This window comes from Haplochromis burtoni, unplaced genomic scaffold (genome assembly GCF_018398535.1).
Source record: "Haplochromis burtoni strain Fernald_Lab_line unplaced genomic scaffold, NCSU_Asbu1 Contig_36, whole genome shotgun sequence".
NCBI lineage: Eukaryota > Metazoa > Chordata > Actinopteri > Cichliformes > Cichlidae > Haplochromis > Haplochromis burtoni.
The window spans coordinates 896,242-915,153 of NW_024582397.1; the positions used below are offsets into that span (position 1 = coordinate 896,242).

General features: G+C 41.3%; 1 protein-coding gene across 1 annotated transcript in view; it reads left to right on the forward strand.

The window, feature by feature from the left end:
• The window catches only part of LOC102305574 (rho guanine nucleotide exchange factor TIAM1-like), a 39,644-nt gene that overhangs the window by 7,750 nt on the left and 12,982 nt on the right, over positions 1-18,912 (forward strand). The window contains exons 2-13 of the mRNA XM_014334915.2: positions 9,746-9,830; positions 9,925-10,822; positions 11,795-12,254; positions 12,620-12,792; positions 12,995-13,219; positions 14,593-14,778; positions 15,981-16,127; positions 16,258-16,332; positions 16,741-16,911; positions 17,082-17,186; positions 17,619-17,700; positions 17,904-17,990. Coding sequence (XP_014190401.1) covers positions 10,781-10,822; positions 11,795-12,254; positions 12,620-12,792; positions 12,995-13,219; positions 14,593-14,778; positions 15,981-16,127; positions 16,258-16,332; positions 16,741-16,911; positions 17,082-17,186; positions 17,619-17,700; positions 17,904-17,990 — 1,753 coding nt within the window. The 5' untranslated portion in view covers positions 9,746-9,830; positions 9,925-10,780. The remainder of the gene's footprint in view (positions 1-9,745; positions 9,831-9,924; positions 10,823-11,794; positions 12,255-12,619; positions 12,793-12,994; positions 13,220-14,592; positions 14,779-15,980; positions 16,128-16,257; positions 16,333-16,740; positions 16,912-17,081; positions 17,187-17,618; positions 17,701-17,903; positions 17,991-18,912) is intronic.

Below are 18,912 nucleotides of genomic sequence, written 5' to 3' on the forward strand. Positions count from 1 at the left end.
CTAATGCTGACAAATTACGGGTTATGCTTTTGCATGCTAGAGATATTTTTCTCTATGATTAAAACTTGGTGGTTATGTTTATTATCATTATTATTAGTTAGTAATTAAATTAAAACCCATGACGTAAAAGTAAGCCAGCATGACAACACTGTAGGGCCATCCCCCCCCCCTTTTTTTTTTATATTTTTATTTTTTATTTTTTACTCTTTCTAGACACACTAAGCTCTGTGAACTCTATGCCTCTTCTCTCTGTGACTGTTAGGGTGTCTATGCTCTCAGCTAGCTTGGGGCGTGTTCAGTTCAGTTCAGTTCAGTGTGCATGCAAAGCTGCTTCTGAGGCGCATGATGCAGGCTGCAGCTGAGCAGACACTGCTCTGCCCTCGCTTCCCTGTCCTATCCTTTCTCTGTCCCCGCGTCCTCTGCCGGTTCCGTCATTTCAAAATGAATCCCACACCTCTGTCACTGCTGATGTGAAAGCCACACGACATCACTGGTGCTATGACAACAGCAAGTCCTGCCTCTCTCACATTCACAAGTGCATTGTGGGCTGTCAGTGAATATACCAAATTACAAACTGCAACAGAATAACTGTGACCTTTCAGCCTTCATTGGCTTAGAGGCACACATTAATTTCATTTTCCGGAATTTTGTTTTAACGAATCTTCAGACCCCTTTATCTTTGGCAAAATGAAAGTGAAATTTACATTTAGGCTTCTGATCAAAATCAAAAATGAGCAACACAGGCCTGAATCTGACTGTTCTTTGTCCCATTAGTTTGTTCCCAATAAACCGTTCTGCAGCATATAGTGTAAATATCATGCTTCCTTAAAGGGAGTGGAGGGGCAATTATAGAGGAGGAGAGGGAGGAACATGCATTCCTGTTTGTAGTTTAGGGGGTTGGAATTATAGAGTGAAGAGGGAGCAACAAGGGAGGGAGTAAAGAGTGTGAAAGAGTCAGCTGGAGAAGGGGAGGGGGTACAAACGGCACTCCCTCTCTCCCTCAGTTCTTCAACTCATCCTTGGATACAGGAGTCAGTCTGCTGTGGACTTGCAGGAGGAATACCAATCATCACCTCATTTATATTTTGAAATATCCCTCTTATTGGTGCATCAGATTTAACTGGAGGAAGAGTAGAATTATAACTTCCATGAGAACATTAAGGTAAGTCACTAGTTGTGCATTTTCTGTGCCATGCCGCGTGTTTGGTAGTTGGTTAGGAGATAGAAAAGGCAAATGGCTCTTTACCCTCAAGCTTCCTACTTTCTAAAAGTGTTGCTAAATATCAGCAGTTCAAATGTCACACATTTTCTGGTAGGTTTCAGTAGTTAAATTGGTCAGATGCAGCCAGCTCTCTCGTGAACCATATTGTTCCCTCCTGAGATGTGTAATTTCAGGATTTATTAGCTTTGACTGCAATACTCTCATTAGTGTCCACTCGTTTTTGCATTCCCATTCTTCCAGCAATTTAATATTATATTAAGTTGTAACCATACCCTGAGGCCCCGTAGCCTTTTAAAAGGGGGATTCCTCAGTGTATGTACCTGTAGTAATCCTGTGTATTGCAAACTTTAGGCAATAAGGCATTGTGTTATCCACTTCACTCCTAGATGCAAACAATGCACCCTGTGTCTGTGTCATTGTAATGACAAAGCAGTGGTGGTGGTGGCAGGTTTGTGATGCTGACAAAGGGAGATGATGAATTGCAAATGTGAGAGATGTCCAAAGCCAAGGAGAATTCCCAGAGCGCATCACGGGGGGAGTGGGGGGGTTGGGGGGGGCTTTACGTTGTGAGTTCATTTAAAACCCGAACTTTGTGCATGAAAGCTGGTTGTGACTCCTGCAGTGGGGAGAGGGCGAGAAATGGTCATCTGGTGTTATAGTTATGGTAATGTATTGACTGTTCACGGCTTAGCAGGACAGGGGGTCAGATTCTGGCCTTCAGGCTTGTAAATCTTGATGATGCTCCTGTTGTGATTGGAGGAAAGCAGGCTTCGAAAAACACAAACTCTGAGTTCCTGTTAAAAGCTTGACACAAAAGTCACATGCAGTGTCCTCAGTCTAAATTTGTCTTAACAAAATTATTCTCAGCAGAGGAAAATAACCACTGATTGGTTTGCGCAATCTTATGCGATAAGCTTCACTTAATTAAAAGTTATTACCGTGTGCCATGAAACAAGGGTTATATTGTAGGTTTACAGGCTAAGAGTTCATCTGAGATCACGTGGTATTTCAGATACTAAGCTCATAAGATTTCAACTGAACTATTTGAGGCAGAATTCAGCATGCTGGAACTTGCTCTGCCACAACTCAAATTATTTGCAGTTTTATGTGCATAAAACTTTGTTACCTTTCAAAGGGACTAGAGCATGTACTTACGATTGCAGGTATTTTCTTTCCTGGTAGTCACAGAATGTTGGGTTTGCTATTCAGTTTACTTATAAGCCTGAGCTAGGGTAAGAATAATATATACATATGCACTTTTTTCTTCTATAGCATTTAGAAAAGCAAGTATACAACTGTATAAAAAGTATAAAAATAAAAATTAACCTAACGTCGGTGGAATTTGTGCGACATCCCACAGTCTTTAAAAATAGAAGCATACTTTGATGCCTCCATGAGATTGAATTACTGCTGGGCTGTCATAATAAACACCATTTACATCCCACTGAGCTTTGTGAAAGTACATTGTATCTGCTGTCAGTAAATGTAACCTAAGGTGCAGTCAAGAAAAAAAATAAATCCTTCAATATCCATTAATATATGAAACCTAATGGGTGGAGGTGCTGTACTTTACCTGAAATTTGACTTTCTAAGTGACATGCCACAGGCTGATAAAGGAGGCTTGTGCTGGAAATTGTAATCAGGGATGTTTGGAGGAAGTGGACAGATTTCAACCAAGCTTTGTGTAGTCATGTGTGTCAGGACTGTGCTCAGTTCTGCCTCACTGCACAATGCAACACAGTGGGGACCCGGGAGCTTCAGGGGTGTTGTGGTGAAGGTGGAGCTTGGGAATGACTTCATGGGCTGTTTTCACAGATACATTGGTGTCAAATCTCCTCATTGTGTTTAAATTGTATAGTAAAGTCTTAAAGAAACACAGCAGCCCAAGGAGCCGCATGCACTTGCATAATATTGAGAATGTTATTTTGGAAATCCCAAAAAGTTGATTCTGTTCATCTGGATGCAGCGTTTTCAGTGGGAGAAACGTTTTGTCACTCATCCAAGTGACTTCTTCAGTTTCCACTGAAAACGCTATGTCCACATAAACAAAATAAAGTTTTTGGGATTTCCTTAACTGGATGATTGAACATGCATCAAATGTTATTTTGGAAAGTTTTTCTTCGCTCAGATGAACTCGCCTTTTCCTAGTGTACCAGTATTAGACACACTATTCCATCTGTTTGGAACACAACCTGAAATGTGCATTCCCTGCTCATTAATATTGAAATCAAAATGATGAAAATGGGTCTTGACTCTGACCCAGATGTGATATTGAGTGGGGTTTGTACTTCTGGTGCAATATAAAAGGAAACGCACCATACTGCAGCGTGCTTAGTATTCCCACTCACTGACCTGGAAGCAAAGGATTGGGTGAGTGAGAGAGCCTGAGTGCAAAACATTGTCCCCATGTTTTGGTTCCCCACTTCGTACTATCTTTGTACTTCATATTATCTCTGTGCAGACTTTTAGCGTTCTTGTGCATATAGTTTACTTTTATAAAAGTTGTGTAAAATTTCATATAATCAGTAAAGGTTTTTTTTTTTTTTGTAATCTTCCAGATGTTTTCATACATCAACCCGTCCCAGTCATCGGTTGGTAATACCTCCTGGTGCATTTACAGATTTGTCACACCAGATAATGTTTTGCTAACCACTGAGTCCCGTCATTGATACTGTCGATCGCAAATCTATCATCGTAAAACTGTCAAGAACATTTGTTTCTTGTGTCCAGGGGAAATGGCTGGGTATGTTTGGAGTCGGAGTGTGGAGGAGGACATTGGAAGTCTGGAATGTGAAGCATGTAAGACAGAGTACTTTTGATGCTCCATGTACTTGGGGGAGACCTTTTCTCTGACAGTGACGGTTACAGGATATGAGAAGGTCAGCTCGTGTATGTGCTGATTGTGGTTTAAATATTTTGTAACAGCGGCTCAAACCTTTTTCATAAAAAAAGAATTTGCCGTTTTCATCCCAGATTCACACTTGTGTCACAAACTGTTGAGTCTTGATCTTGGATTTTTGTTTGATCTGCCTATCATTAACGTTTCCCCAGCTTCTGATCCAGTTCCACATTATCAAGACTAAAGTTTAAATTACTCTTCAAAAGATTTGCTTTTTCTTGATTGGGTACAACACTTTCATTTTTTTAATTTTCACATATCAAACAGCAGATTATAGATTTTAGAAAAAATCCTTTCAGATATTAACGGAAATGTATCGTGCTTTTTCAAATGCTCTGATACAGTCCTAAATGATTACTACACGAAATTAGCGTTGCTTTAGAGATTCAGAGAAGTGAAAATAAATGAAGGGATGAAGGCAGGAGGAACATTTGGAAATATTGATTTAGTTAAAACAAATGGATATAAAGTGATTTTAACAGAACACTTCATATGAAACAAAAACAATCACTTCCACAAACCTGTGTCGTCGGTCCCCCACCCCGCATGTCATAACAGTTGTCCACAGCTTAGTTACGCCTTCCACTAACAGCTGTTAAAGTACTGTTAAAGTAACTTCAAAGGTTGTTAATGAGGAGGCAAAGAGCCATGAGCAGGAAGTGATCTTATGGCACCTTAGCTGTGAACCTCTACACAAGCAAATTGCTGCTATTAATGGAGGTGAAAGTATTATGACCTCACAAGATCTTGCACCTACAATGAATTTGGACAAATGTAGGATAATAGATGATAGTTTCTATTCTCTGGGCGTTTTATTACACCTCAAACTCTGGTCGTCATTTTGACAGATACTGTGGAGGAAAAAGACGAGACATTAATTTTTCATAAGTTTGTTTTTCATCTGTGACCACAGAACCATATAAAGAAGTCTACAGAGTGGACAAAAGACATGTTGACCCAATAAAACCTGCAGTTTATGCTGTATGCAGCTTAAACATCAGCAGAAGAGTTGACCTCTGCACATGGCATTGAGGGACAAAGGTGCCACTAGGCTAAACAATACCAGCTGCTGCTCAGCAACAGGCTCACAAAAACATAGCGTTTCTTTTAAAACGACACAGCTCCAGGTCATTGCTGTATCCACATTTTGCAATCAAGAATGATTTATCGACAAAATCCTTTCCACTGAGTGGAGCTCACTTGCATCAAACTAGCTCTGCTGGCGTTCATAATTCGGCTTTGTATGTTCTGGCGTCCTTGGAAGGGTTGCTCTCCTACATTAAAAATGCTCCATAACACCCAGCCACCTGAGCCTCTTGTGACAGGGTCAGACAGGTCACACACAGCAGCCTCACGTGCCCCGCCGTACTCTGAAACACATAATCAGATCAGCAGCGAATGAAAATGACTCCGTGGCTTGGCTGGTGATTTGTTTTTGCTGAAATGTTGCTTCACCTGCTGCTTTGTCAATGCGGCTGTTAAAGCCATACATGCTCTATTTGTTATTTTAGAGGTAAATTTTGAATAAAGCTGCATAAATAGTGTTTTGGCCGATCCTGTCTAACCTGATTTGTTTTTTTTCATGATGCATTCAGCAGTGTTAGCAAACAAAGTTGAGCTGCTTTCCATATCACTGAAAGCCCCTCTTTTCAGTTTGTTTGCTATTTAATGTTTCCAGGGTTACAGATTACAGTTGGAAATTACTCTTTGAATATATAACCATAGTATATTGTTTTAATCTAAGCTGTTAAATTACTTTTAATATGGATGGGGTTTTTTTTTCTGGCACAGGAACCTTTTGAAAATGGATGCAAGCTCTTGTAATACCAAATTTCCCTCTGGCCTAATAGAATCTTGAATACAGTTGAGCCCACTCGAGAGCAGAAAATGAGTCATGAGAACAAGGGTTTGTGTTTAGTGCTTCCATTTTCACAGACACATATGACTCCATATCAGTTGGGAAATGTGAGCTGTCTTAAGTGCAGTCTTTCAGTGGTTAAACCCCCTCCTCTTGCTGCATACAGCTACCTGTGTTATTATCTCTGGAGACCAGAGTGTTCAGATTACAGGGTTTTGTGTTGGAGCTTGTTACTGGTTGGGCCTGGCTTGTTTTTCCTTTCACAGTTGTACCTAGGTCAAATGGCAGGAATGTGTTGCAGGACTCCAAACAGCTTTTTAACAGAGATGTTTATCATCACATTTTGTCATATGTCTTTACGTAAGCCTTGCTTTTTTCAAAAATGCACTGTAGCCATTGATTTTTTTTTTTTTTTGAGATGTAGCCTGATGGAGGTGTACGTCAGAACTGCAGACTTCCTAATAAACAGTCGGTGTTGATGTAAGAATAGTCCAGATGATAGTCTGATGAGTTCACAGTTAGTCACTGACTGTCCTGTGTCTGGCGTCCAGCACTCACTTGTTGGGCAGCTCCTGCAAAACCAAATGAAATATTTCCAGTAGAGAGAATGATGCTGGTGTGAATTATTTTTCACTGTGTGCTACATGTGAGAAAAGAAGACTTTAGACAAATGACTCAACCTGAATCTCCTGGCATGAAGTTCAGCTCTGTCCATGTATACAGGAAAGTCTGACCAGGTGTTTCATGGTCTTTACCTTGTTTTCAAAGACCTTAAGTTGTATTTTGACCATGGGGCAACAACTTGCATGATGTCTGAAAATGATGCAAGCGGCTTGAATTTCATTCCTTGAGGACCTAAAGGGGGGTGGAGGGTTGAGACAATTTCCCCTCATACCTGTTCCAGCAGGCCCAAGAATTTGTATAAGAAGGACTTCAAAGTGGTCTTTTAATAACAAAAGGAACTTAAATCTACCAGTCACATATTTTAGGGATGACAGCATTCCACACAACAGGTCATTCAGTGTAAAAACAAGTCACTGCTCCGAGAAGAGTTGATTCTGGCATAAATCACATTGCATGATTTTAATGTTCCAGTACAGTCCTGCGGTTATGAGGGATACATTTGAGATTACCATAAGTGCTGACATTATCAACCGAGTTGAAAGTGTACACTTAATGACTCTCTCTGACTTTTTTGTAGTGTAAAAAATATAAAAAATAGAATACAGGATGCCTGTATATCATTTCCAAAAAAGAACTGAAAACCAGAAGATCACCACAGCCCATCTTAACTGAGCTCTGGACCATTTAAGAAGAAGGCAGATGTGTTTCTGCATTTTCTTTATAAAGTTTCTTTATTTCTTAAATGATATTTTGTACTCTAGATTATGAAATGTCCCATTTTTTCTTTTCTTTTTTACAGTTTTAAGATGAGAAATCTTAACCATACTGTCCAAACATAAGCCAAAAAAGTCACCAGGTTGAACTGTGGTTCAGGCAGCATGGGAAATCACTTTCTCACGTGGATTGCCCACTACAAAGTTCAAACCTTGTGTTTTGCTTTTGCATGTCATTATAGTAAAGTTACCCACCCCTTAATAATCCTGGAACCACTTTAATTTTTGAAAGTCTCCAGTGGGAACTCTTTAGATTTGGTTGATCTTTCATGGGATCACCAAATTATGATCATCCAGTGGAATTAACTTGTGATGTGTGTTAGTCTGTATTTCTAAAAGAATCCACTGGGTGTATGCGATGGGATTTTAGCACCCTAAAATATCTTTTCCAGCCGTGGCATTTCTTGCTCATGTATTAATAAAGAGCTGATGATGGTTTCTGTGCGGCAGCAGCATTGCAGCTTCAGAGAACATTGTGTTGGGGAATTGAGGCCATTTAAAAGTTGTATTCAGATGTTCTGGTAGCTCCAGTGCAATTAAATTTAATAATCCTGCGTTTTCATTTTTGAACAATGCATTCTTAAAAATTTAGTATAACATTTCTCTGGGTCAGCCATTTAAATGATGTGTTTTGCTATACCAGGAGCTTCAGTGTAAATCATGTTCAGTAGGAATCTGTGTTGTGTCTTTTAAACAGTGCCAATAGAAACTTGCTGACTGTTCTGTTCCCTTTTCAACCTATTTATGGTCTTGTGGCAGAGTGATTGGTGGCCATGTATTCTGCTGAGAATCTTTTTCTTTAAATCTGCTGATTTGTTAGGAGATGAGTTGCATTTATTGCAACATTTGGTTTGGTTTGGTCTCATGGATTTGGCTGAATATTCATTTTGTACATTTTACTTCCAATTTCACTCATAAGTTTAAGCGTACAGATATAGATATGTAAAGATAATCTGTTGCATAACAGTAATGCATAACTTTGTTGCAATTCTATTGTAGTCCAAATTAATCAGTAAAGTTTTTGGTCCAACACCTGGCTCCTGAACTTCAGAGATTAACAAATGAGATTCCTGGGTTCCAGCGAGATCCATCTGCATCACTTGTAATTTAGTTCTGGTCATTTTGCCATTTTACATACACAATAACACATTTGTGCTACAAATAGCAGAAACTTCAATCATAAAGAGCAACCATTACAAGGTGGACATTTTTCTCTCCTCTTCTCCATTTTTAAAAATTAAGGTTATTATGTAGGAATGCTAAGTGAAAAAACTCCAGAAGTGGTCCACAGTATATTGCAGTGCTTGCATTTTGTGAGCAATGCTTGTATGCCTCAGTGAATATCATTTCCTGTAACAACTTTGGTGTTTTGTTTTTTTTCATAGTTCTTTCCCTCCTGCGTTTCCGCTCTGTTCTATTTTGTACCAAATGGGATTAAATGAAACAGCCAACACACTGCAGAGTTATATAAAAGATGAATGTAGTTGTGTAAAGTTCAAACATGGTACACTGCAGTACCAGTGAGGGTTGATGAGTGGACAGAATAAGGAGGGAGGATAAGGATCACAATGTATAAAAATGGGGTCAACTTCCATTTACGTAAAGCCCCTCCTCACAGTAAGCCTGAGGGCAACACCAGAGGGTTGGGCTTGTTTGCTTATTTGCAAAAACACAGTACCCCCCTCGAGGGTCTATCCTAAAAAGTGGAGAAGCACACATCGTGAGAAGCAGCGGCCACAAATGAGTTAGCTAATCTTCTGTCCCATCTGTTGGTGGTCCCAAAGTGGAACAGGACTTTTGTTTTCCTTTTTACATCACACTGTCCGGCCTAAAGGCGGATAAATAGAGTCCAAATGTGCATTATAGTCAAAGCTTCTGCACCCTCCTGCTCCCAGTCCTTGTTAATGCAGGAAGCAGTGCCTGAGAGCAAACAACTATATCTCTGCATGGATGGTTCATTCCAGTTCTGAATAACTCATGTTCGCTCACACTGTCATTAGGTACCCTCCACTTCACAAAATCCCTGTACATATTGAAGGGGGCTTGAGTGGCTCACATCCTCTACCAGTCTAAGCACAGTGTTTATTTAGCTGACTTTACAGATAATTACTAAAGAAATAACTGCAAAGCAAGACAAGTTACAGCTCTGCGTTTATAACATCTACCATTATCAATTCTTTTTATGTGAACAGTGTCCTATGTTTTAGGGGAAAGCCTAGGATGGAAACAACATGTCATGTTCCGTCTTTACGTGTCCATATCTGTAGACAGATTTGTTGAAAGAGTACAAATATTTAGCTAAGCCACACATAATTAAGAGCACACAGGTTTTGCACTGATTTTTCATCTAGATATCATCTGTTTTTCAGAGGTTTGTGGATTATACCAGCCAAAGGAACAAACTGTCTTAAGATCTAGTGACAAAATGCCAGAAAAATCATTACGGCCCTGCAGGTAAAACACCATTCAGATACAGTTCTTTTCTTCTGTATGTCTCTCCTTCATGTCCCCCTAGGTTTATTTAATCTGTTTCCCCCTGTCCGTTTAGCCTTTGAATCATGGGAAATGCTGAGAGCCAGAATGGGGACCATGCCCTCTATGGACGTGGCTATTTGTCACGTAAGCACATGTCTCGGTCTCTTCGCATCTCCAACAAGCAGTCCAGACGCTCTCGCCATGCTTCATCAGGAAAAATAGAGCACAGGAACTCTGAGACAAGCACGCGCTCAAGTAGCACACCCAGCATCCCACAGTCCCTGGCTGACAATGGCCTGGAACCCTTCAATGAGACAAATATCCTCCCAGACTTTGGAAGCCCCATTTGGGTGGACCGGGTGGCCATGAATCTGCGTCCAGTATCCTTTTACAATGACCTGGCCAATCCCTCAATGCACATAACCCTACCTGGTCCCATGGCAGAGGAGGTGCAGGATGAAGATATGTACGCAGGTGAAGTGAAATACCTCCAGAAAACCCCAGACTGCTCCAAGGAGACTGTTGGCTTCAAGAAGAGGTCTAAATCTGCAGACATGTGGCGAGATGACAGCCTGGAGTTCTCCCTGTCTGATGTCAGTCAAGATCACTTGACCAGCACAGAGGAGATTATAGACTTGACTAACGAGAGGGACTTCACTGGCTGCGAAGGCCACCTGCAGTCCAGCCCAACAGACTCCACTGACAGGGCAAACTCACTGGATGAGCTGTATAGCCAGATGAGTCCTGCCTCCAGGCAACTCCATGGCCGCTATGCAAAGTGGCACAACACCAACAGGGCTATCAGGGAGGGTGAGGACGATAAAATGCTATCTCCATCAGACGAGGATGGAAACACCTACGGTGCATACACCCTTCCCTGACGACGTTCACACTGCTTGTCTGAAGGCCTGACCAGCCACCAAGTTGAAATGTGTGCCAGCATGCAGGGCAGGAGGGCGCAGACTATACAGGTAAGATCTATAACTATTTTATAATGTACTGCTTGTTTGCACATTAAATTTAGCTTTAAAAAAGTAATTGAAAATGTGGTTATTAGAAAACAGTAAAAATTAATCTCGAGTGCTGATGAATTTTTGATAGCCTGTTGGATACATATATGTCAAGGACCTTCCTTTGTTTAATGCCGTCGTGGATATTCTGTTCTGTTTTGGACAGAGCATGAAAAGCTGTGCTAAATCTGAAATGATCTAGTAGTAGTACAGCTCCCTTCATTCACTTCCCCAATGAATCTGTGAGTTTGTTCCGCTTCAGTCACCTCACAATAAGCTGTTAAAACAAACTGAGTGTAAAAAGAAAGCTTGTGTGGGACGAGGGAGTCGTAGTTTCCTGAAGAAACTGTTGTTTTTCTTGTGAGAGGAGATTGCGATGATGGGAGGGGGCGAGCACAGCCTAAAGTCACTCTCTGTTAGAAATACCTCGGCCTTTGTTATGATAATGAAGGGAGGCATGTGGAAGAGTGTAACAGTAAAACGTGCATTGGTGGCCCTGTCTCTACGGGGCACCGTCAACTCTGGTGAATGGAGCTCTGGACCGCATGATTAGGTCATGTGACCAGATGGAGATACCAAGCTCAGTGTAACCCCCTTCATCTCCCAGGAGCCTTTGACCATGTGGGTAGGAGAGGGCAGACCCTGTGGTGCCACAGGCCGGGCAGGCTGTGCTCACACAACGGCAGACGCTTTGCTGTTGGCAATTAATTTTAAGCAGAAACTCAGGGTTAGGCAACCTGTGGGCTCTCATTAAGCATCTGTTTTTTGTTTGTTTTTTTGCAACATGTTTGCTTTTCAAAAATGCTTCTATCCTTTATTTAGAGATAGACGATCAGGTGAGGGCAGCGGTTGTTAATGACCAGCTGCCCTCTTAGTGATGAACAAGAAGCTGTGATGCCATCTCACCTGTTTTGTGCTTCTGCCACAACTCAGGATGTCACAGGCGGGGAGGGCAGCGAATATGAGGACAGCGGCATCGACGGGGTGACGGTGGAGCCGGAGCACCAGTCTCGCCGCTACAAGACCATGTCGGCCTCCTTCTCTGTGTTCTCAGTGCATGGCAGGAACATGTTCACTGGCAGTGACAGCGGGAGCAGCAGTGGCGGCGGAGGGGCCAGCGAGTGCGTTCAGGGCGTGTACGAAAACTTCCGTCAGGAACTACAGATGAGCTCCTGCCAGACTGAGAGCTTGGAGGAGGCGGGGTCTGCCCTAAGTGATGAGCAGAGCACTATGAGCTCCGCCTACCAGTCCGACCTCTTACTCAGTGTTGTCCAAGGGATGGTGCGCAAAGCTGGCAAACTTGCTGTTAAGAACTTCCTTGTGCATAAGAAAAACAAGAAAGTGGAGTCAGCCACAAGGCGCAAGTGGAAGAGTTACTGGGTTTCTCTCAAAGGTGTGTCATGGCCTCAGTGGTATCATTAAATTTACATTTTATTGCACTGCAATCCTGTAATGTCAGCCTGTGACATCCTGCTCATGCAAGATAATATGTTTGATGCTATTTAGGTACATGCTGACATTCAAAAGGGAGAGCAAAGGTTTACTTCAAATAAGATTTCTTTAAGGCATTATGTCACTGGACTGGACTTGAAATCAATTTAGAAGCCTGTGTCTAATAAAGCCTTTCTCCCTGACTCTTGCCATGCTGCACTTCTTAATGTTGGCCACTGGAGAGCAGAATTAAATTGCTTGAGGAAATCTGACTTTCTTGTAAAAATAAATAATTAAATCAACAGTTCCATTGTGTTGGTTTACCAGGTTGCACGCTCTTCTTCTATGAGACTGATGGACGTTCAGGAATTGACAACAACAGCAATCCCAAACATGCCATCTGGGTGGAGAACAGTATTGTCCAGGCTGTACCAGAACATCCCAAAAAGGACTTTGTGTTCTGCCTCAGCAATTCCCTGGGAGATGCCTTTCTGTTCCAGGTAAGAAAATTCATGTATGTCAACTGTTCTGTGAATAAATACAAATTTAATTTGCATACATTGCCCTGTATTGACTGTATTTTCTTTTTATGATCTTTAAAATTCTGGCCTTTTAATACATCAGGAGCAAAACAAAACAAAAACAAAAAAGGAGTTTGTGTGCTGTGTGACCTTTGACCTTTCATGGTCCCTCCCCCTGTAGACCTGCAGCCAGACAGAGCTGGAAAACTGGATCACAGCCATCCACTCAGCATGTGCCACTACTGTCGCCCGCCAGCATCACAGAGAGGACACTGTTCGGCTACTTCGCGCCGAGATCAAGAAGCTCGAGCAGAAGATCGACATGGACGAGAAGATGAAGAAGATGGGAGACATGCAGCTGTCTGCTGTCACTGACACCAAGAAGAGGAAGACGATCCTGGATCAAGTAGGTGTCATGCTACTTTCTTCCTTGAGCTCATGTCAGGCAGGTGTGAAGGGGGAAAACATTTCTGAACAAGGCATGGAAAGACGACTTACTGCTATATTATTTCTGATTACAAATCACCTTTCTATAAAAATAGATTATTTCAAAAGAAAACAGTGAAGTTAAACAAAGTTTTACCAGTTTGATTTCTTAATGCGTCTCTATAACTTCAATACTGATAGAAAGTATATATGAAAAAAATGGGTTGAGTAGCTTCAAAAAACACCTGGAATGCAACATAGTGGCCCCTATCTTGGCTGAATATTTATCAAATAAGGATGGAAGTATGAAAAATGCCAAATATAACTGTGCCCCATCAGTCAGTTTTAGTTGTGACATACTTGTTTTTCAATTTTAAGCTTTTGCCCATCCCTCCTAGTAATCAGCCCATAAAAGTTGAGTTTTGTCTGGATTCACAAGCATGTCAGGAAGACGTATTAAAAAAGCATTATATCTATTTAAGAGCTCTTAAGACATCTGTTAAACCTCAATGAGAACTAATCCTGAGGAATCTTTAGCTTAATTAAAAAATGCTCAAGATCATTTTTAGTGATATTTTAGCTATTGCTACAATACTTACAGATATCAAATGTAAGTATGTATTTCAGTCTTGTATCCTCAGGTTTTTAATACATGGAATATGAGGAAAAGAGAGAAGCAGGGAGCAATGAGAGAGGATTAAGTTGCAGATTTAGAGGAATCATCCGCTAGAGGCTGCTAATGCTACAAATGTAACAGCCCCCAGATTGCTTTTTATTTTTCTTATTGTAATATGCACTTTGCTCTGGTCAGCCTGACATTCTCAATTAATTGCAAAGTTCATATTGTCTTTAATGGGTCTGTTTACAGAAAGGGGAGAGATCGCTGTTGTTTGGTCCGTTTGGTAGTGGCTGGTTGGAGCTGTTCTGTTTGGCAGTGTCAGGTTTCAAATTGTGAGAACTGAATGGATGTAGGACTGCTCCTTAGAAAGCTGAAACGCTCCCAGCCTCTATCTGCCAGTGGAATGCGCAGTATTGTTTCTTTCTCGTCTCTGGGCTACTTGGCAGTAATACAGAGCACTCTGCCATGGAGCTGGCCGCCTATTCCAAACACCAGTGCAGGACCATGACAGGGAGGGGACAGCCCAGTGAATAATCACAATGTCCTGCTCTGCTGCCCCAATAAACATCAAACCATTAGGCACAGAGAGAGTGCAGGTTGGCAACACTTTGAGAAAAGTGGTAACAGAGCTTCTATGGAAGTGAGGAGATGCTCCATCGTAGTCTGAAGTTGACAGACAAGGGCATTAATGAACTATTAACTGGATGTACTGTTGTGTCCCTCTCAACCTGCAGATATTCTTGTGGGAGCAGAACCTGGAGCAGTTTCACATGGATTTATTTCGCTTTAGATGCTACCTGGCCAGTCTGCAAGGAGGAGAGCTGCCTAACCCCAAACGCCTTCTGGCTTTTGCCTCTCGCCCCACCAAGCTGGCAATGGGCCGGCTGGGTATATTCTCGGTCTCTTCCTTCCATGCATTGGTAAATATTCTCTTCTTTATTTTAGCTGCTGAAGCAAACACAATGGCATATTTTAGTGTCCTTTTCAATTTCTTTTTTTTGTGGAAAAAGAGACCTGGAGACCTCAAAAATGTACCTTGGAATTGATTATTATATTGGGGACAAACATCTATCTAAAGTGCACTTAAGTAACAGTAGCTGTCGCTGTTGCAGAGCTCAAACCTGTTCTCATATTGTTAGTAAAGGACTGTGAAATCTCACTCAAAATACACTTTGGCATCACTGAGCACATCCAGTGATGCTCTTGGCAGGACAGTCGAGTCCAAAAACTACAACGCATTGTGTCAAACCACGCTTTTCTTTTTTAAAAATAACGACTATGCTATTTATGAGCTCGGGTCTCACGTAGGTCACCCGTTTGTGAGGGTTTTAGTTCAGTTTTGGCCTCCCACTGCTGCTGCAAAGAGGTTATGTACTTCACATCTAAAAGCACTAGTAGTAAAAGAAAACATCTGATTTTTTAGCGATGTTTCGCAGATCACTGAGGTGCTTTTTCCCTCACCACCACCAACGCAGTGCTACAGAGCAGGTGGGTGTTTGAGCTGGGAGATAGCAGTTAAGGATGTCTAACAAAAGACAACTGCTAAGAGCTTTCCTACGCTTTCACTCCTCTTGAATTTACTCTGTATCAGCACTGTACACTCACCAGAATGGCCTGCAAAGTGTTGACAGAACAAATGACAGAATGAGTGCCTAGGCTAGTTTTAGAGCCTGCTGCAGGCACAGTGCTGATATGTATTTTATTTAAAAAAAAAAAAACCCCAAACCTTTTACTTATTTCTTAATAGTTAAGCTGCCTAAAAAAATGTCCAAGTCTAGTTTTCATGCATAATATTTGACTACTCTATATCTGTATGATTAACACGACCATTTATTCAGTCACTTAAGACAAGGTAATTTCCATAAACCACTCAGTGAAATGTTCCTTGATCACTTTTTTTATATACTCAGTTTTATTTCTTCTTTCTCTTTTTGTCAGAACTGTAGCTTTCCTCTCTTGAATATTTATGATTTTATTTATTTTAAAACCCCCTAAAATATGCTGATATGCTGCACTTCTAAAGTCATTTTGGCAAAATGGGATTTGACGCAAGGTCAAACAGATAGCTGTCGATCTCATTTGATCCGTTTTTGACCCCACTTCGCCGTGTTACGTTTTCCAGGTGGCAGCCCGCACAGAGACCGGAGTGAGGCGGCGAACGCAGGCCATGTCTCGTTCCTGCAGTAAGCGCAAGAGCAGGTTCTCTTCCCTCTGGGGTCTGGACACTACCTCAAAGAAAAAGACAAAAGCCCACCCAACGGTCAGCCAGGTCTGTGAAGTGTTCCACCTCCTTCCAAAATTTCCGCGCTTAATCACAGCTGACAAGTTACTTTTGCCCATTTCTCAAGCATCCATCCTACCTGACTGGTAACTTGCCATTTTGTTGTTTGCTCCTGCAGGTTTTTGCTGATGGTGAAGAGCCCATTAAAAAGCCAGTAGATGGCATATATGTTGATCCTGCTAAGGAAAACACAGTAAGGATGAATAATTCAGTTATCTGTTTGCATTCATTTGTCAGTGAGCAGTTGGTCAAACAGAAGTGCGAACTTCCTCAACAAAATATGTGGCCAACATTGACATCAGTGAAATATTACCCCTTAATGTATTCTGAGTAAGCGCCAGAGCCAAAGTGAAGAGTTTACAAGCTGTGACAGCTACTCAGAAAAATTAGAGCTTTTAATTTTTCTTTCATTCCCCATTTAAGCAAATGCACTATATGGCTTGGAAAGTGTATTCCGACTACTCTGTGATTTAGAAGGAAGATGCAAAGTATTGGTGAAGATGGATTATTTTGGAGACTATTTTAGAAGTATTATCTAATTTGAAGAAGTCAGACCTTGCAGTAAAGTGTGTTTAATTACTTTGGATGTCTCCATTTCAAGAAAAGTGAGGAGGGAACTGTGAAAAGCCTTCCACGACCCAGCACAGAGAGCGATATCTGGGTTCCTGACCACCTTACACCCTCCTGGGTATGTCTCCCAAATGACCAGCCCGTGCTAACAATCATCCAGCCAGGAGAGTCTGCACTGTGTGTTCTCGAGTCCATCTGCAAGGTAAAAAAACACAGAGCCTCGAATGAGCTACGGTTTAAAGCGATATTCATAAGACGCTTAAACTGAAAGCCACACTGAGCCAGAGAAATACCAGCTGTTAGGAAAACATGAAAGATATCTCACTGCTGCGATTCTGGATAAATTTCTGTCTTTTTGTGCTCATCCCACAGGCTCATCAGCTCGATCCCACTAAACACTACTTACGACTCAAATTCCTTATAGAAAATCAAGTGCAATTCTACATTCCCAAACCAGAGGAGGATATATGTGACTTGGTATGTCACTGATATCTTGAATATGATCTTTCCTCCCCTCACAGGCTGTTTTGAAAATGAGTCAAGGTCAAGAAATGTATTTAAAAAAAATGTCAGGAGTTGATTTACAATGTATTAGGAATCACAATAGGAAAAAAAATACTACAGCAACAAGGTTTATAATAAATAAAACTATGTGCCTGGGAGATCCATGCACCAAAAATAATCATGGAGAAGCTTTATAAACAATATCTGTAACCTCTTTTGTAATTAAATCATGTAATCATGACATAGCAAAGAAACTCCTCTATAAAGAGCTGCTAGAGCTGCTTTGTCTGAAAGTACAGAAAATTAATGGCCTCCTTCCATGCTGTCAATAACCCACCCACCACGCCATGAATGAAGTAGGCTGTTGTTTCAGGATGTATAATGACTTCCTTTTGTTCCTTGCAGCTGTACAAAGAAATTGAGCTTTGCTCTAAAATAACTAAAGTAATCCAGTTTGACAGAGATGAATCCTGCATGATTGGTTACGGTAAGAATAATTTTCTATCTTTATTTAGAATGCTGCAATGAAGTCAGTGTTAAAGACTCGTATTTCTGTTTTCTTCAGCATAAGAATTGATTTTCTTTGACCTTTTGTTAACCATCCCTATTTGTCCCTCTGATGCTTGGCTAATACCAACATTTTCTCTCTCTCTGCTTTTCTTTCTCTTCACATTTCCCTTTTGTGTTCAGGTTTCTCCATTTCGGTGGTGGAGGAGGATGGAGTACAGCAGCTCTACATCACCGATGTAAAGGCAGGGGGATTAGCCTTTGCTAAAGGTTAATTATCCTTCATTTCTACTGAAAGAACTCTTCCTAAACACACTTTGTATCTAATAAGCCACACTTTAAAGAAAAATATAAACAATGCAGGTTGCCTTAGCTGTTTTTAGTGCTTCTCCATTTTCTCACATCAAGGCCAGGAGAGTTTTCATCTCCTGCTTGGTTTCTCTTTCGAAAAATGCATTAGCACGTTTATTCAACAGGTAGAGAAGGTTTTAGAGGACACAACACTTCTCAAGGGTGCTGATTACTATAATCATGCCTCTCACTGGCCTTTATGAAGAATTATGTTGAATCTGACACTTAACAACGGCTGCTTCACACTGGCTCTCCTGTAATGAAGCTGAAGAGCTGAATGATGTCAAAATAAAGATAAAGAGCATTGATCCCAGAACAATTATGACTGATGTTGGACAACAAGTGTTAATGTGTTACTGGCTAATATTTCACAAAAAATAGAGAAACGGGTCATGCCTGTGGGGCTGAAATTAAAACAACAGTCTCCAAAGTTGTAGATTGTGGCTCAAGAGTTGGGAGTTTGTCCGGTTCGAGCCCCGGCTTGGACAGTCTCGGTCGTTGTGTCCTTGGGCAAGACACTTCACCCGTTGCCTACTGGTGGTGGTCAGAGGGCCCGGTGGCGCCAGTGTCCAGCAGCCTCACCTCTGTCAGTGCCCCCCAGGGTGGCTGTGGCTACAATGTAGCTTGCCATCACCAGTGTGTGAATGTGTGTGTGAATGGGTGGATGACTGGATGTGTAAAGCGCTTTGGGGTCCTTAGGGACTAGTAAAGCGCTATACAAATACATTTTACTTAAAACACCATTTGAACATTTCAAGCAGAAGTTGTTCGATTATTGCTAAAGATAGGTCATTACGATCTGATATTAGAGAACATTTTTTTTAGTAAATGAAGGAACAGG